Source organism: Phyllobates terribilis, unplaced genomic scaffold (assembly GCF_046119375.1).
Source record: "Phyllobates terribilis strain yellow unplaced genomic scaffold, ASM4611937v1 Scaffold_9__5_contigs__length_417890890, whole genome shotgun sequence".
NCBI classification, from domain to species: Eukaryota; Metazoa; Chordata; class Amphibia; order Anura; family Dendrobatidae; genus Phyllobates; species Phyllobates terribilis.
Window position 1 is genome coordinate 55,307,211 of NW_027362769.1, and position 18,204 is coordinate 55,325,414.

At 42.5% G+C, this 18,204-nt stretch overlaps 1 protein-coding gene across 1 annotated transcript in view; it reads right to left on the reverse strand.

The window, feature by feature from the left end:
• The window catches only part of LOC141161556 (aldehyde oxidase-like), a 151,507-nt gene that overhangs the window by 38,006 nt on the left and 95,297 nt on the right, over positions 1–18,204 (reverse strand). The window contains exons 22-25 of the mRNA XM_073646514.1: positions 7,783–7,916; positions 4,973–5,060; positions 2,830–2,916; positions 1,131–1,322 (exon numbers count right to left, since the gene is read on the reverse strand). Coding sequence (XP_073502615.1) covers positions 1,131–1,322; positions 2,830–2,916; positions 4,973–5,060; positions 7,783–7,916 — 501 coding nt within the window. The remainder of the gene's footprint in view (positions 1–1,130; positions 1,323–2,829; positions 2,917–4,972; positions 5,061–7,782; positions 7,917–18,204) is intronic.

Below are 18,204 nucleotides of genomic sequence, written 5' to 3' on the forward strand. Positions count from 1 at the left end.
GGGGTTCGTGTTCATGTTCAAGTTTGGGTCAACTTCGGACATAAAGTTCGGTCAGGTATCAGAACCCGAACTTCAACGGGTCTACTCATCCCTAGTAGTGGCTCCTTTTTCTGGCTCAGAGACAACATTGGGAGGGCAATCAGTCCACCCCTTCATTGTAACTTTACTTTTTGGTTACTAAGACAGCCTTGATTAGACTTCACTATTAATAACCTTAAGACCATTTTTTTTATTTTTTATTTTTTAATAAAAGGCAATATGACACTTACACGTTGTAATTTTGAATGAAAACTATATTTAAAGAATAACCATCATTTTAATTTTGATTTTGCAAATCTATAGTACACATGAAAATAAGCGATTTTGTAATATATCTTATCAGAGAAATCTGCTTCTTTTTCCAGGACTGATCATTCATTCTCAAGATTCTCAATTCACGGATAAAATCTAAATTCAGTTAATGTATATTTTTACATTACTAAGATAGGAGATGACTGTTGGTACTGATGAGATTCTATGTAAAGGGGAGGCGTTGAGGGAAGGAGGAGCTAGAACCTCCTTCACCCGCTGGCCTACATAGAATCTTATAAACACCAACTGTCATCTCCTATCTCAGTTATGTAAAAGTCTATCTTCACTGAACACAGATTTTAACTGTGAATTGAGAGTTTTGAGAATGAAAAATCAGCTTTTATTGCAGGTATGACATTCACAACTCTATCATGTGAGCAACATTTCACCCCCACTCCCCACCTTGCATACCATACTACCCTATGGACGCATTAGAAAGTTTATTATAATCGCCTGTATTATTGATTCATGCAAAGTTTGTTCAATATATAGTTCCGTTTTAAGATTTACACAGAAAATTACAGGCCAGGAATTTCCAATGTCTGGTTTTCCTAATCTTGTTGTCTTACCCTTACCTGGACCTGTTAGTTTAATAAACAGATAGTGGACTTTTCAGTGGAGTCAATTTAACTGAAATGAAAAAAGGAAATGCATATACCCTTCTGGTTTCAAAAGGGTAAACCAATAAGCTGATAGGATAGATACAAAGATTAAAAAGAAGCATATATGATTGAATTATTAATGGTGGGACACAGTCATTTCCAATCTATTCTACTTACCTTCTCTGGTGGGAGTCCAGTTTTAATAGCTATTTCACTCATCCAGGTTTCAGTTACAAAAGCAGCTTGTGGGAAGCCAAATCCCCGGAAGGCAGTGTTTGATGGTAGGTTAGTCTTGCAGGCACTGCCTTTGCCTCTCAAATTGGGTATCTTATAAGCATTGTCCATGTTCATCAAACCAACCTCTGCTACCTTAAAAAATAAATGGATTATATCTAGAATTGATTACTGTTCTGTGGTTGAAACTGGCAAAAGATGAGCGGATTCATTTGCGGGACTCCGGTCCAGCGCCCATGGCAATGGTGCCTGTCGGCTAGACGGGAAGCCTGCAAAACGCTTACCTTCCGGCGTATGACCGGGCTTTGGATTAGCCAGGGCTGGTGCAACATCATCTGTATGATGTGACATACAGATGATATTGCACCAGACCTGACAGATAAACCGCTGTGCCGGGGACACTGGAAGGTAAGAGATTCGCAGCTAACCCTTCTAGCCGGGAGGTACCACTGACCTGGATGCTAGACCGGAGTGCCGTGGATCGATCCGCTCATTTCAAGAACAGGCATTTAAAAAACTTACATCTGTTGCAAAAAAAGGAAACATATTACTTTTCAATGTAAAATCTACTGCCCAAACTTGTTGTGGAGTCACAGTTTGTTTTTCAAATAAAAAAAGTCGAAGAACACAGGCGGAGAATTATACAGCTAAATGCACCAAAAACAGTCTTACATGCTTTACCCCATGTTTTTGTGTATTTCAGACACTCACTTGACTAAAGCCTGAAGATAAGGGATAATTGGGCATGGCATCATTTAAAGGGGTTGTTTTGTTATCTATCATCAGGACTGCCGTGCACCCATGCCCCCCAACTTCCTGCGTGCCAGGGGATGGTGCACTCCTCAAGACTGATAGTTCAGACAAGTAGCATGGCCGTGCCGCTGGTCTGAACTGTGAGCTCTCCCATCCTGCAAGCATAGGCAGTTTTACCTCTGAAGCACTAAAGGAGCACAGAAGAAATGAAGCTGGACAAATGCAGGGATCCGCCCAGCTTTCAAGCTATATAGCAAACAATTTGTAAGTTGGCCTCCTTAGCTAGGAAACTGACCACCTCTGAGAGACTGCAGAGGTGGCCAGTAATCTAAAGTACACTATAAAATTAACACTCCCTTTAGATGATTTTTAAGAAAAGGTAAATTGCAAACTTGCTTATTATTGCAAGCACGTTGCAATTTTACCCGTATAACAAGCTGGGAGAAACCATTAAAAAGGGTGTGGCTTAAGATGCGCCACCATGCACCAACAAAATTGCTGCAAATGTCTAACACAAAGTAAGCCAATATCTAAGGGGAAACATTTCTCCTTGCAGAGAGTGACATGTTAAGCATGTCACGGTGAGGAGACTTTTAAAGTCGTAATGCTCCTGTTAGTTGGCATAAACTTAGGCTACAAATTCTAAATATGTTACAATCTAGCATGAACCACTGTGACAAATCTGGTGCAACTTTACAACTGTTCAATCTAGGTTTACACTTTCTAAAAATAAGACAGTTTTAGTAAAAGCCTCACAGTGTCAAAGGTGATGCAAACAAATGCATGTAGATGTCTGACCTCTTCTATAAAAAATATGATATTTAATGTTTGTTCTTTTGTAAAATCGAATAGCCTAGACTTTTAGTACAGGATGCAGTTATTAACTCACAAAGACCGAGAGATCGGAAGTTGATCCAGCGTTATTAAAATAAGAAATATCCATGGCAGTTACATGTCCATCATTCATGAACCCAATCTGAAAGACAAAAGTTGGTAACATTACAAGAAAATCAGCATTTCATCAATGTTTTTGATCATCAGAGTTTGATCAATGTGTTAATTTTACCATCTGAGTCTTGTCAGAGTTTCTACAGTTTTACTTGAATGAAAACATTCTGTGAAAAATGGATAGCACACAGATGGCATCCAGGTACTGATTTTTTTATGGATGCATAGACTTGCATTAGTGAGTTTCGGATCAAAGTGGGACAAGTCTCCGTGAGTTTATTTCGACCACTCAGTAAAAAATACAGACATGTGAACAGCTCCATAGTCTATAATAGGTGCAAATTTTATCAAAGAACTCGCATGAGAAGAACTGAAGTCTGAATGAGGTCTTACTCAGTTCCAAAATAAGAAGCCTTCATTTGCTTTTGATGACTTACAATGAATTAGACAATATGTATATATAACGGAAACAAACATCCCACAAACAATTGATAGATGGAAAAAGGGGGTTGTTTTAATTACCAGCGAGTGATTTTCATTAGACTATTAAACTTGAAATTGTCTTTGGTTGATGATCTTATATCTACAAGTATATCTCACTTCTATCCTGTAAAAATGATACAATGTTTGAGTCTTATTTTCAAACTAACCTACACAATAAATATTCCTGTTGCCCATAGCAACCAATTTTTAATTTTTGAAGACAAATGAAGAACTTCAGTATATATCTATCTATCTATCTATCTATCTATCTATCTATCTATCTATCTATCTATCTATCTATCTATATATATATATATATATATATATATATATATATACACACACACACACACACACACACACACACACACACACACACACACACACACACACACACACACACACACACACACACAGGTGCATCTCATTACATTAGAATATCATCAAAAAGTTAATTTATTCTTCAATACATATGGTGAAACTCATATTATATAGAGTCATTACAAACAGAGTGATCTATTTCAAGTGTTTATTTCTGTTAATGTTGATGGTTATGGCTTACAGCCAATGAAAACACAAAAGTCATTATCTCAGTAAATTAGAATACTTTAGAACAACAGCTTGAAAAATGTTTTTAAAATCCGAAATGTTGGCCTACTGAAATGTATGTTCAGTAAATGCACTCAATACTTGGTCGGGGCTCCTTTTGCATCAATTACTGCATCAATGCGGCGTGGCATGGAGGCGATCAGCCTGTGGCACTGCTGAGGTGTTATGGAAGCCCAGGTTGCTTTGATAGCAGCCTTCAGCTCGTCTGCATTGTTGGGTCTGGTGTCTCTCATCTTCCTCTTGACAATACCCCATAGATTCTCTATGGGGTTAAGGTCAGGCGAGCTTGCTGGCCAATCAACTACAGTGATACTGTTGTTTGTAAACCAGGTATTGGTACTTTTGGCAGTGTGGACAGGTGCCAAGTCCTGCTGGGGAATGAAATTCGCATCTCCAAAAAGCTTGTCGGCAGAGGGAAGCATGAAGTGCTGTAAAATTTCCTGGTAGACGGCTGCGCTGACTTTGGTCTTGATAAAACACAGTGGACCTACACCAGCAGATGACATGGCTCCCCAAACCATCACTGATTGTGGAAACTTCACACTAGACCTCAAGCAGCTTGGATTGTGGCCTCTCCACTCTTCCTCCAGACTCTGGGATCTTGTAGAGTGTGTCAATGACTGCCTTCTGGACATCTGCCAAGTCAGCAGTCTTCCCCATGATTGTGGAGCCTACTGAAACAGACTAAGGGACCTTTTAAAATGCTTAGGAAGCCTTTGCAGGTGTTTTTTGTTAATTATTTTAATTTACTGAGATAATGACTTTTGTGTTTTCATTGGCTGTAAGCCATAATCATCAACATAAACACTTGAAATAGATCACTCTGTTTGTAATGACTCTATATAATATATGAGTTTCACTTTTTGTATTGAAGAACTGAAATAAATTAACTTTTTCATGATATTCTAATTTAGTGAGATGCACCTGTATATCATACTAGATAGTAAGTTTCCTCTGTTTATAAAAACAGGAAGTACACAACTTTAACTTACTTTATATTTCCCAAGATGTGGATGTCGTCCTCCTGTAATTAGCATGTCATCTCCGCGTTCCAGAATACAGCGTGCTGCACGCTTTGTCCTAAAATTAAATTAAAGCAGAAGTACATTTTATGCTGAACAATACACCATGACAGAATTGTCATGGAGTGATTCCCAGAACATGACAGTGAATCTTCCTTGCTTCCCTATCCTTAAATGTCCCCAGATCTTAATTCATTTCTTGGTTGAAGTAGAAAAGGATGTTCTAAGCATGTCAGTGCCTCCATCTAACTTGAAGCTACTGCGGGAACCTATCCTGTTTATATTGGGCCAATATTCGTACAGAATGATTTCAGAATTTGTATCAATTATATTAATGGGAAAGAATATGCTGAATGTAAAAGATATTCTCAATATTTTTTAAAATATACTGTATTTTTCGGACTATAAGACGCACTTTACCATAACCCGCACCCAAGGTTTAGACAGAAGAAAATAGGAAAAACATTTTTCTTATAAATTAAAATTTCCCTGGCGGTGTAAAGTAGAGGGGTCATTATCAATAATTTTAATGTGCTAGGGCAGAATATGGAGGTAATACATCTATTGTTAGTGTCTCTCTGCAGTGCTATACACACAACACAGCTCTGCTACATATGCACATATAAACACACACAGCTCTGCTACATGCATATTTACATACATACAGGCATATTCACACACACACATACACACACACACACACCCACACACACACACACCCACACACACACAAGCTACTGCGTCAGTGTAAGCCTGCACAGTACAACATAACCTGTCCTCCTTCACAGCCAGTATTTAGCCCCTGTAGTATGAGTGGTGCTCTATTAGCTCATCATCTGCATCCTCGCCCCCAAAATGCCAAATGTGTGCCCGTCCAGTTCTTCTCTTGCAATTCCTGAATGGGACCTGAACGGAGGCTACATGAGCTGAGCAGCTGAAGGACCTTCCACACAATTAAAGGGTTAACCTATCTCCAATATGTAGTAGGCGTAATACTAATAATATTAGCAAATACTACCAATGAGAAATTTAGTATAGTTCTTCAGATTCACTATGTCACTTACCTCAAGTAGGGCATTGCAGTAGATTAGGTATCCATGGTTATGACCACTCATATAGTGACAGTTAGTTAATTAGTCAGCTCTTAGTGGTCATAAACATGGATACCTAAGCTACTGAAATGCCCTACATGAGGTGTGTGACATATCAAATCTGAAGAACTATACTAAATTTCTAAATGGAGGTATTTTCTAATATTATTATTATTATTATTATTACTACTACACCTACTACATATTTAGATAAGATCTTGGAGATGGGAATACCCCTTTAACTCAAGGACCTTTCAGGTAATGTGATCAGTCACATGACCTGAAAGGTCCTTGAATTAGTCAGATGGAAGGTCCTTTGGCTGCTCAGCTCATGTCGCCTCCATACAGATTGCAGAAAGCATCATCTCCTGCTCTGCACCGATCACATAGATCAGTGTCAGACAGGAGGATAAACAGCAGCTCTCTGTGATCGGGAAGGATGTGGTGTCAGCGTTCTCCTCCATCATAGGAAGCTGCCTCCAGACTATAAGACGCACACACTTTTTAGCAAGAGTTTTTCTTGTTAAAAACTGCATCTTATAATCCGAAAAATACAGTACCTCTTACGATTAAAGTATATTTATTAGATCACCCTCAGACAATACATACGCACTGTGCTATAGCCAGTGTAACACATTCAATAATACCAAAAAGACAATGTATACACCATAAAACACCCCCAGAACCCTGCACCCAGAAAAAAAAAACAATTATCTGTTTTACTTGGAGTCTTCCTTTAAAGAAGACCTTTCAAAAGTGGCTAGTTTTTGCTCTAATTTTATTCCCGTTAGTCCTCTATGTAATCTGATTTTTTTTTAGTTTAGTTTTTTATTTTTTTTTTAAATCTACCATACGGTACCAGAGAGGTGGGCCTCTTCAAGTAGTGCTAATTTTTTTGATCTTTACCAAGGGAGCATTTCTCATAGGATTCGCTGGGGGTGGGGTGTTTTTGAGCTGCTCTAAATTATTACCCTGTGAGCCAAGCCCCTTGGTAAAGACCATAAAAATGAGCACAAATGAAAATGGCCCATATCTCTGGAACCGTTTGGAGGATTTAAAAAATAACAAATAGGAATAAAATATGAGCAAAATCTGGTCACTTTTAACATGATGACGGGTCCTATTTAAATCTTGTTTTATTTATAAAAGGAAACAAGGGAGAAAAAAATGAAGGTAAACAGCATTAATGCAATTATAGCAATAAATGTGAGAAAAAACAAAAGGAAAGAAAATTACAATTTAGCAGCATATCATTACTGCATGCCTGGCAGAATGTTCAATAAATGTACTGAAAACTCTTCAAAACAACCAAAATCTTCCGGAAGGGAGATGCTCACAATGGATAAAAGGGGACTAAAATAAAACATTTGTGGTCCGATTCATCAAAACCGGCGTTGTTCACGACCGTCTTGATGAGGGAGCGTGCTGGGTACAGACTGGAGTTAGAATTCTGGGGAAGGGAACGCCACAGTTTATCATGAATTAGATGGGCTTTGTGGTGTCACAGCCCTGCAGTGCTCTTGTCCTGCCCCAGCTTCATCCATTTCAGCAGAACTGGGAGAAACTGGCGTGAAGACACCAAAAGTCACAAAATTCTGGCATGGAAGCTTTGATGAATGGGGTCCTTTGTCTACATCAGGGTTGGTCTGCACAACCTAAATACACATAATTACAAACAAAATTACTTACTTGTTGGCAGCAACTGCAGTGATTGCTGCAAGATATCCTGACGGTATAACTTTTCCTCCAAATGCACCACCAACTCTCTTCACATGGCATACAATCCTGTTGGCAGGTATATTCAATGCTGCACTTATGAGGCCCTGTAGAAAATATAAATGATGATGTGGTAATATCAGTCTTAGGACAGCAGTTTTTTTTAAAAGGGTCATCTTTGTTCTTTAGTAGCCAATGCCCCCAAGCCTTTTGGCTTCCTGCTGCTAGGGGACTAGGAGAGCAGTGCGATCTTGGTGATTGCCAGTTCACTAGTCTGATCTGGGCTCTCTCCGATGCCGCAATCGGAGGCTGCTGTGTCTCTGCAGCATTGGGGCACTGAAGCTGGCAGGATCCAAAAACCTTTCAGCATCAGATCAATGTTCTCAAGCTCCATAAAAAAGATCTTGCAAGCGCACTACTTGCCTAGGAAATTGATTACCTCTGACTACTGAGGTGGTCGGTAACCTAGGCAACAAGCATAAAAAAAAGAAAATGAAAAATCTCAGCACTCTTGTGAATGAAGAAGATTTAATAAGAGGAAAATTGCAAGTTTATTGTTTTTATGAGATTTTTGCATTTTTACCCATCGTTGATGATGAAAAAACATCTTTAATGATTAGTATGATGGTATTATTCAATCACTGCTATATATGTTGATAATATTTGGTTATAGTCTCTCGGTATTATTTGTCTATTATATTGCAATATGGATGGTAATATTGGTCTTGGCATTAGTGGTCTTATTGGTAATTTTTGTCTTGGTATACTGGATTTTGTTTAGTAATAGTATGGTAATAATAGTTTATGGTTAAGTTTAAATTCCACTTGCACATTATATTTGTCTGATCAGTTTAGATCAGGGGTGGGGAATGTCAGTCCTTCGATGACCTTTTATCCGGCCCCAGGCAGATTCCCAGGGACAGCTGTTCTTGGGCTGGCAGCAGTAGCATAGCTACCGGGGGAACAAAGGGGGCGGTGGCCCCAGGCTCTCAGGGGCCCACCCGGAGCTACGCTAGTGTAACTGTATCGGCGTGCACAGCCTTTGAGCAGGAGGGGGGCCCCCCGATGATTGCCAGCACTTCACCAGATATGGCCGTCCACAGTGCGCTGTGCGGCTGTGTCTGGTAGTAATGACACGGCAGGGGTGACACTGCACCTTTAATTATGCTTGTGTGTCACCCCTGCCGCGTCATTACTACCAGACACATCCGCACAGCACACTGCAGACGGCCATGTCTGGTGACACGAAAACCTGGAGTCGGCCCAGGCCCTGCCAGTCAGCCCAAGTTCAATGATGAGAGAGGGAGCGCAACGGTCCCTCTCCCATCAGTCCCCTCTGCGTCTGACGTCACTGACCGGGCGAGATGACGTCATCACTTGGCGACCGCTGTTCTGAGATATGCGGGAGCTTGTAGCAGCGCTGGGAACAAGGAGGAGAGGTGAGTATTGTATTTTTTTATGGGGGTGCATCATACTATATAGACTGCCTATAGGGGTGCATTATACTATATACTCTGCCTATGTGGGTGCATTATACTATATGGAGGCCTATAGGGGTGCATTATACTATATAATTTGCCTATGGGGGTGCATTATACTATATGGAGGCCTATAGGGGTGCATTATAATATATACTCTGCCTATGGGGGTGCATTATACTATAAACTCTGTCTATGGGGGTTCATTACACTATATAGACTGCCTATGGGGGTGCATTGTACTATATAGACTCTGCCTATGGGGGTGCATTATACTATATAGACTCTGCCTTTGGGGATGCATTATACTATAGATTCTGCCTATAGGGGTGCATTATACTATAGACTCTGCCTATGGGGGTGCATTATACTATAGACTCTGCCCATGGGGGTGCATTATACTATAGACTCTGCCCATGGGGGTGCATTATACTATAGACTCTGTCTATGTGGGTGCATTATACCATATAGACTCTGCCTATGGGGGTGCATTATACTATATGCTCTGCCTATGGGGGTGCATTACACTATAGAGGCCCATGGGGTGCATTATACTATATGGAGGCCTATGGGGGTGCATTTTACTATATAGAGTCTGCCTATGTGGGTGTATTATACACTATATGGAGGCCTGTGGGGGTGCATTATAATGTATAGAGTCTGCCTATGGGGAGTGTATTATACTATAGAGGCCTACAGGAAGTGCATTATATTATATGTAGGTTATTTAGGGGGCCATCATACAGTCTGGGAACCACCAGTTTGGAGGCTACTAAGAGGACAGTATACTGTGTGGGGGGGTACTATACAGTGAGTGGGCATTATACTATGTATAGGAGAGCATCATACTGTGTGGAGGGGAGTTGTACATGGGGGGAGACTCAGGACATTATTAAATTTTAGGTGGGCACTTATCGTTATAGGGGAACTCAGGTTATTGTGACTGTCAAAGGGGCACACAGAGGGCTATTACTTTTTAGGGGGCAAAATGTGAGCTTTCTTTTCTAGGGCACTTGCACAGAGCATTTCTACAGTCTATAGATTTGTTTTAGCATTTAAAGGGCACACTGTACCACACAGCAGGTGCAGTAATAGGGACACGGCAGCAGCGGCTCAGTATTGGTGTATCAGCAGGATGAGGAGTTTGTGCAGGTTGGGAATAGATGTGGACGGTGCCTGAAATGTAAGGAGTCAAATGTGTCTGTGTTGTAATCTCTGTAGACGAGTCCTGGTTGGAGAAATTGTCGTGTCGGCCTGGGCCAGATGGAAAATATGGGAAAAGTGAACGATTTCATCAGACGTCACCTGTAAGGTACTATATATACCTGTACTGTAATCTCTTTAGTGTTCTGCAGGACTGGTATCTATCACTATATGGTCACCATATAGCAGTAATATCAGTGTTGCTCTTTGTATAGAGATTATTTTTAGTAACAGCGTGGTCATCTGCTGAGGTTCTCCTACATCCACTATCTGGGTGCGCCACCATAGGTGTAATCAGGGTTACCTGATTAGAGGCCCACCCAGAAATTTTGCCCCCCCTGAACCAAAACCCTAGCTACACCTCTGGCAAGCAGTTGTATTTTGACGGCTGCTGGCCCTTTAATTTCTTCTTGTGCTGTGAGACGGCTCACAGTGTTCACTACTGAATGCTGAGACACGTGCAGTGAAAGATTACGCCCTGACACCAGTGCCAGTGTCAGGACATGCTTTGTGGGCGGAGATAGCGCACAAATTGTACGGCCCCGAAGTATGGTATAAATATACAAATGGCCATTGGCAGAAGAAAGATCCCCACCCCTGGTTTAGATGCACAAACAAACGGAATTCACATGTATTCTGTTGCATAACTGATGAAAACAGAGGCAGAGTAACCCCAATGATTATTATGGGATGTGTCTGGGTTCCGTTGTGTGTCACTTTTGAGAAGGTAAGAAAAAGAACACCATGCAGAACTTTTTACTCCATTCTAAAAACAGTCACATAACTAAATCCTGATGGACACAGTAATCAATGGGGTCCCTCTACATTGGTTTGCATTAGTAATGCAATAGATCAGTTTTGCACATGAATTCTGTTTGTTCATTCAAATAGAATAGACAAACAGAACTTGTTAACGTCAGATAGAGCCCAGTGTGTGTCTAGAGTAGACCTAAAGTCTAGACAGGAGCAATGCCGCAGGATAGCGAGATCTTAGCGCAAAGAAAGAGAGAAGTGATCGACCGGAGACGGGTCCAGGGGAAGGACGCCTAGAAGTACGACTCAGAGTTTATAACTCATAGAGGTAATGGGCCTAGATGTGACAGAGTGCGCGAGACAAGAGTGCCCTGGGCGGGAGATCAGTGAAGCAACACTGATTGTGAATCAATTTCTCCTGCTATTGTGCAAATGGAACAGACAATCGGTAGAAATGATAGGCAATTAGCAAGACAACCCCTATAAAGAAGTGTTCTGCAGGTGGTGACCACAGACCATTTCTCTTTTCTCATCCTTTTTGGCTCTTGTTTTGGTCACTTTTGCATTTTGTTATTGCTCTCAACCCCTAGAGGTACAGTAGCATGAGGCGGTTTCTACAGTGCAACCCACAGAAGTTGCTCAGGTAATGCTGCTCATCCAGGATGGCACATCAATGAGAGCTGTGGTAATAAGGGTAGCTGTGTCTGTCAGCACAGTGTCCACAGCATGGAGAAGATACTGTACCAGGAGACAGGCCAGTACACCGGGAGACGTGGAGGGGGCCATAGGACGGCAACAACCCAGCAGCAGGACCGCGACCTCCTTCTTTCTGCAAGAAAGAGCAGGAGGAGTAGTGCCAAAGCCCTGAAAAATGACCTCCAGCTGGCCACTAACATCCATGTGTCTGCTCAAACTGTCAGAAACAGACTCCATGAGGGTGGTATGAGAGTCCAACGTCCACAAGTGGGTGTTTTGATTACAGCCCAACACCATGCAGGGCGATTGGCATTTGCCAGAGAACACCAAGATTGGCAGATTCGACATTGGCATCCTGTGCTATTCACAGATGAGAGCAGGTTCACACAGACGTGACAGGGTCTGGAGACGCAGTGGAAAACGTGCTGCTGCCTGCAACATCCCCCAGCATGACCGGTTTGGCAGTGGGTCAGTAATGGTGTGGGGAGGCATTTGTTTGGAGGGCCGCACAGCCAGAGGTACCCTTGTGAGAGGGAGATGTGTGGACATTGCTGCGGTATCAGCCTCCGGCCACAATAGGTCTCTGTTGCCTCTAAAAGTGACTCTATGGTGAACTTGATGGTGTGTGAGTCTGCAAAAGTAAGTAATGAAGAGAGGAAAGAGATTGTGGTGCTGTGTCCTAAGAGCTCGGTGTGTGCAGCGTGCTGGGATCGTAACAGAACTTTGAGTGAAGGTGAAGCCTTGCCTGTGTCTCTGGCCAAAGAGAAAGATTCACTTTGGGGGACGACTATGGTTAGATGCAGAGTTGGATTTCCCCCAAGGCATCTGAGTGAGGTGTAGGGCCTTCTGCTAGTCTGACAAACTGAAAACTGCGCTCCTGTGACAAGGTCATGACCCTCTCCTCAGTTTCCCAGCTAAGTGACCTGTTGGATTATGCTTCTTCAGAGAACAGCTACTGGCCGGTAAGTCCTGAGCTCAGGCCCCACCACAGGGATCCCGATGGATGCATGCATGCAAATAGCAGGAAGAATTTGGCACTAAACACAGGTTATCAATTAGAGACATTGTTTGTAGGCATGTTTGGGTGAACCTTAGCTAGAGACTCCCCTCAGTGGTGAGCTTGTGTATAGTTAAAATAACAGCATTGTAAACGTAGAGAGTTGTTAAGTTTGTGAACTTTTGCGCTGCACCACTGCACGGGCCGCCTTGTGCACAAATCTGATTGCATCATTGCTCTGGGCAACACTCAGTTACCGCATTAGGCGGAACCCCTGGGTAGGAAAATTATAGTTCTTCTGTTAGTACATCCTGGTCCTGTCAGTTGTGCAGCGCAGGTGTCCTAGCTGTCCTGAGCTAGGTGTGTGTGAAGTTTGTGTTTCTTTCTTGTATTGCTGGGGCAACCCAGTTCCTGTTCTTAGTAAAAAGGTGTTCCCCAACAAATTGTCTGCTAGTATTCTTTGCCCTCGGCCAGCAGTATTCTGAGAGAGACCTCATCGGTACACGGTCTACACCCGGACTGTCATTAGGTACCGGGATGACATCCTCACACCCATTGTGAGACCATATGCAGGTGCAGTGAGCCCAGGGTTCCTTCTGATGCTTGACACTGCTAGGCCTCATGTGGCTGAAGTGTGTCAGCATTTTCTGCATGATGAAAGCATTGATGCTTTGGACTGGCCTGCCCGTTCCTCAGATCTGAATCCTATCGAGAAGATCTGGGACATCATGTCTCGTTCCATCCACCAACGCCACATTGCATCAGGTGTCTGTCCAGGAATTGACTGATGCTTTAATCCAGATCTGGGAGTTGATCCCTCAAGAGAACATCCGTCTCATCAGGAGCATGCCCAGGCATTGTAGGGAGGTCATACAGGCACAATGAGGCCACACATAATTCTGAGCATCATTTCCTTGTCTTGAGGCACTTCCACTGAAGTTGGATCAGCCTGTAATTTGATTTTACACTTTGATTTTGAGTATCATTTCAAATGCAGACCTTCATGGGATATTAATTTTGATTTACATTGATAATTTTTATGTTTTATTGTTTTCATCGCATTCCACTATGTAATGAATAAAGATTTGCAACTGGAATATTTCATGCAGTGATATCTAGGATGTGGTATTTTAGGGTTCACTTTATTTTTTTGAGCAATGTATATGAAATCAATGAAAATAAATAAATAAAAAAGCCCCAAAAAAAGACAAAACAAAATCAATAAAAAAAGAAACACCACCAGTCCAAATCGCTGCTTCTAGCTCTGCCCCCATAAAAAAAGTTCAACATATAAAGATCATTTCTACGCAAAAGGGGAAAGTAATTTAAAATATTTTTTAACAGTTCTTAAAAAAAAGACATAAAAATTAAGCTTCATGTATCACAAAAAAGGCACACATCATTTGAACATCTGAATGAGATAAAATTTGAGTGCCATTAAAAGCGCATGTGCTATAAAACCAGAAAATCTGCCTGGTCAGGAACAGGTGGAAATGACCCAGTCCCTAAACTGGTGAAGATTAGTGTTGAGCGAGTATGTTCTATTAACCCTTTCGGCGAGTATGCTCGGGCCGAGCTCCGAGTATTTACAGCTGCTCGGTGATATGGTTGAATCACTCCCGTGTGCATGATTTGCAACTGTTTGACAGCTTTATTACATGTGAGGAATGTCTATTTCTTACACATTCCTCACATGTAATAAAGCTGCCAAACAGTTGCAAATCATGCACACGGGAGCGATTCAACCATATCACCGAGCAGCTGTAACTACTCGGAGCTCGGCCCGAGCATACTCGGAACAGAACATACTCGCTCAACACTAGTTAAGATGCATTTTTTAGAAAAAATAAAGATTGCAAAAATGTCCCTGCATCTTATAGTCCACAGTGTCTCTAGTATAAAATGGCAGGAATATTTTGGTTGTAACTAGTGTTGAGCCACCCCCGTAGTGTTCGGGTTCGGTTCGGTTCGTCGAACACCGGGATGTTCGAGGAACTGTTCGTCGAACTGTTCGTCGAACACCTTAGAACACCGTCGAACACCGTTAAAACCAATGGCAGGCAAACAAAAACACATAGAAACACATAGAAAACACCTGCAAAGGTGTCCAAAAGCTGACAAACTGCTCAGAAGACACTCTGTTTAAAAAAGCCGGCCGGCAAATTCAGCAGCGGCATACACCGGTACCCGACAATTTAGACAAGAAGGAATAGAGCATCACACATAGATTAGATAGATAGAAACATGTCAGTCACACATATAAGAAGCACAGTGACAGTGTTGGTTACTGCATTTGTCATTTAGTGTAAAGGATTTATTAAAAAAAATATTAGTGTTTTCATGCACCGTCTCTTTAAAAAAGCCGGCTGGCAATTCAGCATCTGTACCCGACAATTTAGAACAGAAAGAATAGAGCTTCACACATAGATTAGATAGATAGAAACATGTCAGTCACATATATAATAAGTACAGTGATAGTGTTGCTTACTGTACTTGTCATTTAGTGTAAAGGATTTATTTAAAAAAAATAATAGTGTTTTCATGCACTGTCTCTTTAAAAAAGCCGGCCGGCAATTCAGCAGCGGTACCCGACAATTTAGAACAGAAAGATAGAGCATCACACATAGATTAGATAGATAGAAACATGTCAGTCACATATATATGAAGTACAGTGATAGTGTTGGTTACTGTACTTGTCATTTAGTATTAAAATAAAGGATTTATTATTAAAAAAATTGGCGTGGGGTTCCCCTTAATTTTAGGCTCTAGCGGAGGTTAAGCAGACGGCTGGGGCAGATGTTTGAAGCCTGGGAAGGGGGTAATACCCACGGAGCTTCCCAGGCTACTAATATCAGCCCCCAGCTGAATACATAGCCTTTACTAGCTATTAAAATGGGGGACCCCCCCAAAAAAATGACGTGGGGTCCCCCCTAATTTAATAGCTAGCAAAGGCTAGGCAGACAGCTGAGGGCTGATATTAATAGCCCAGGAAGGGAGCCATGAATATTGGCCCCCTCCCAGGCTAGAAACACCAGCCGTCAGCCGCCCCAGAAATGGCGCATTCATAGGATGCGCCAATTCTGGCACTTAGCCTCGCTCTTCCACGCTGCCCTGGTGCGGTGGCAGGGGGTAATAGGGTTGGGGTTGATGTCAGCTTATAATGCCAGCTGACATCAAGCCCAGGTTAGTAATGGAGAGGCGTCTATAAGACACCCCCATTACTAACCCCATAGTCAAAGTTAAAAAAAACACAAACACCCAGAATAAAGTCCTTTAATTGAAATAAAGACACAATCCTTTATTGTTCTAAATTAAACCATACCTACCATCACGCCCATTCCAGCTGAAGCCAACGATCTCCTGCAATAAAAGAAAAATAATAAAGCAACCTCATCCTTACCTTTCCATGGTTCCCACGACAGCTTCAGCTCTGCTACATCGAGATGACAGGCTGGACCGCAGCAGAACGCCGCCATCCAGCCTGTCATCCCGCAGACACTGAGAAGCGCAGGCTTGCTTGCGCTGCTCAGCGTCTCTCTGTGACGACATCCAGATGAGCCGAGTTCATGTCCAATGAACTCGGCTCACCTCATGCACGTCACTGACAGCGTGGGAAAATTCTCACGCTGAAGCGCTGATTGCAGGAGAATTTTCCCACGCTGTCAGTGACGTGCAGGAGGTGAGCTGAGTTCATTGGACATGAGCTCACCTCATGCACATCACTGACAGCGTGGGAGAATTCTCCTGCACTCAGCACTTCAGCGTGAGAATTTTCCCACGCTGTCAGTGACGTGCATGAGGTGAGCCGAGTTCATTGGACATGACCTCGGCTCATCTGGATGCCGTCACAGCGAGACAGTGAGGAGCGCAAGCATGCCTGCGCTTCTCAGTGTCTGCGGGATGACAGACTGGATGGCAGCGTTCTGCTGCGGTCCAGCCAGTCATCTCGATGTAGCAGAGCTGAAGCTGTCGTGGGAACCATGGAAAGGTAAGGATGAGGTTGGTTTATTATTTTTCTTTTATTGCAGGAGATCGTTGGCTTCAGCTGGAATGGGTGTGATGGTAAGTATGGTTTAATTTAGAACAATAAAGAATTGTGTCTTTATTTCAATTAAAGGACTTTATTCTGGGTGTTGTGTTTTTTTTAAATACTTTACTAGAAATTCATGGCGGTCATGTCTAATACTGGCGTGACCCCATGAATTTTGGGCTTGGGGCCAGCTGATAATACCAAGCTGGCCCTAACCCCTTTATTACCCAGTGAGCCACCGCACCAGGGCCCTGGATGAGTTGGGTACAGCGCCAGAAGATGGCGCTTCTATGAACGCGCCATTTTCCGGGGTGGCTGCGGACTGCAATTTGTAGCGGGGGGGGGCCCAGAAAGCTTGGGCCTCCCTGCGCTGCAGATTCCAGCCCCCAGCTGCCTAGTTGTACCTGGCTGGACACAAAAATAGGGCGAAGCCCCACGTACTTTTTTTAAATTATTTCATGAATTTCATGAAATAATTAAGAAAAAAAGGCCTTCCCTATATTGTTGTGTCCGGCCAGGTACAAATAGGCAGCTGGTGGTTGGGGGCAGCCCGTTCCTGCCTGCTGTACCTGGCTGGACACAAATATAGTGCGAAGCCCCACTTCAATTTTTTTTAATTATTTCATGAAATTCATGAAATAATTAAGAAAAAAAGGGCTTCCCTATATTGTTGTGTCCGGCCAGGTACAAATAGGCAGCTGGTGGATGGGGGCAGCCCGTTCCTGCCTGCTGTACCTGGCTGGACACAAATATAGTGCGAAGCCCCACTTCAATTTTTTTAAATTATTTCAGGAAATTCATGAAATAATTAAAAAAAAAGTACGTGGGGCTTCGCCCTATTTTTGTGTCCAGCCAGGTACAACTAGGCAGCTGGGGGCTGGAATCTGCAGCGCAGGGAGGCCCAAGCTTTCTGGGCCCCCCCCCGCTACAAATTGCAGTCCGCAGCCACCCCGGAAAATGGCGCGTTCATAGAAGCGCCATCTTCTGGCGCTGTACCCAACTCATCCAGGGCCCTGGTGCGGTGGCTCACTGGGTAATAAAGGGGTTAGGGCCAGCTTGGCATTATCAGCTGGCCCTAAGCCCGAAATTCATGGGGTCACGCCAATATTAGACATGACCACCATGAATTTCTAGTAAAGTATTTAAAAAAAAACACAACACCCAGAAAAAAGTCCTTTAATTGAAATAAACACACAATTCTTTATTGTTCTAAATTAAACCATACTTACCATCACGCC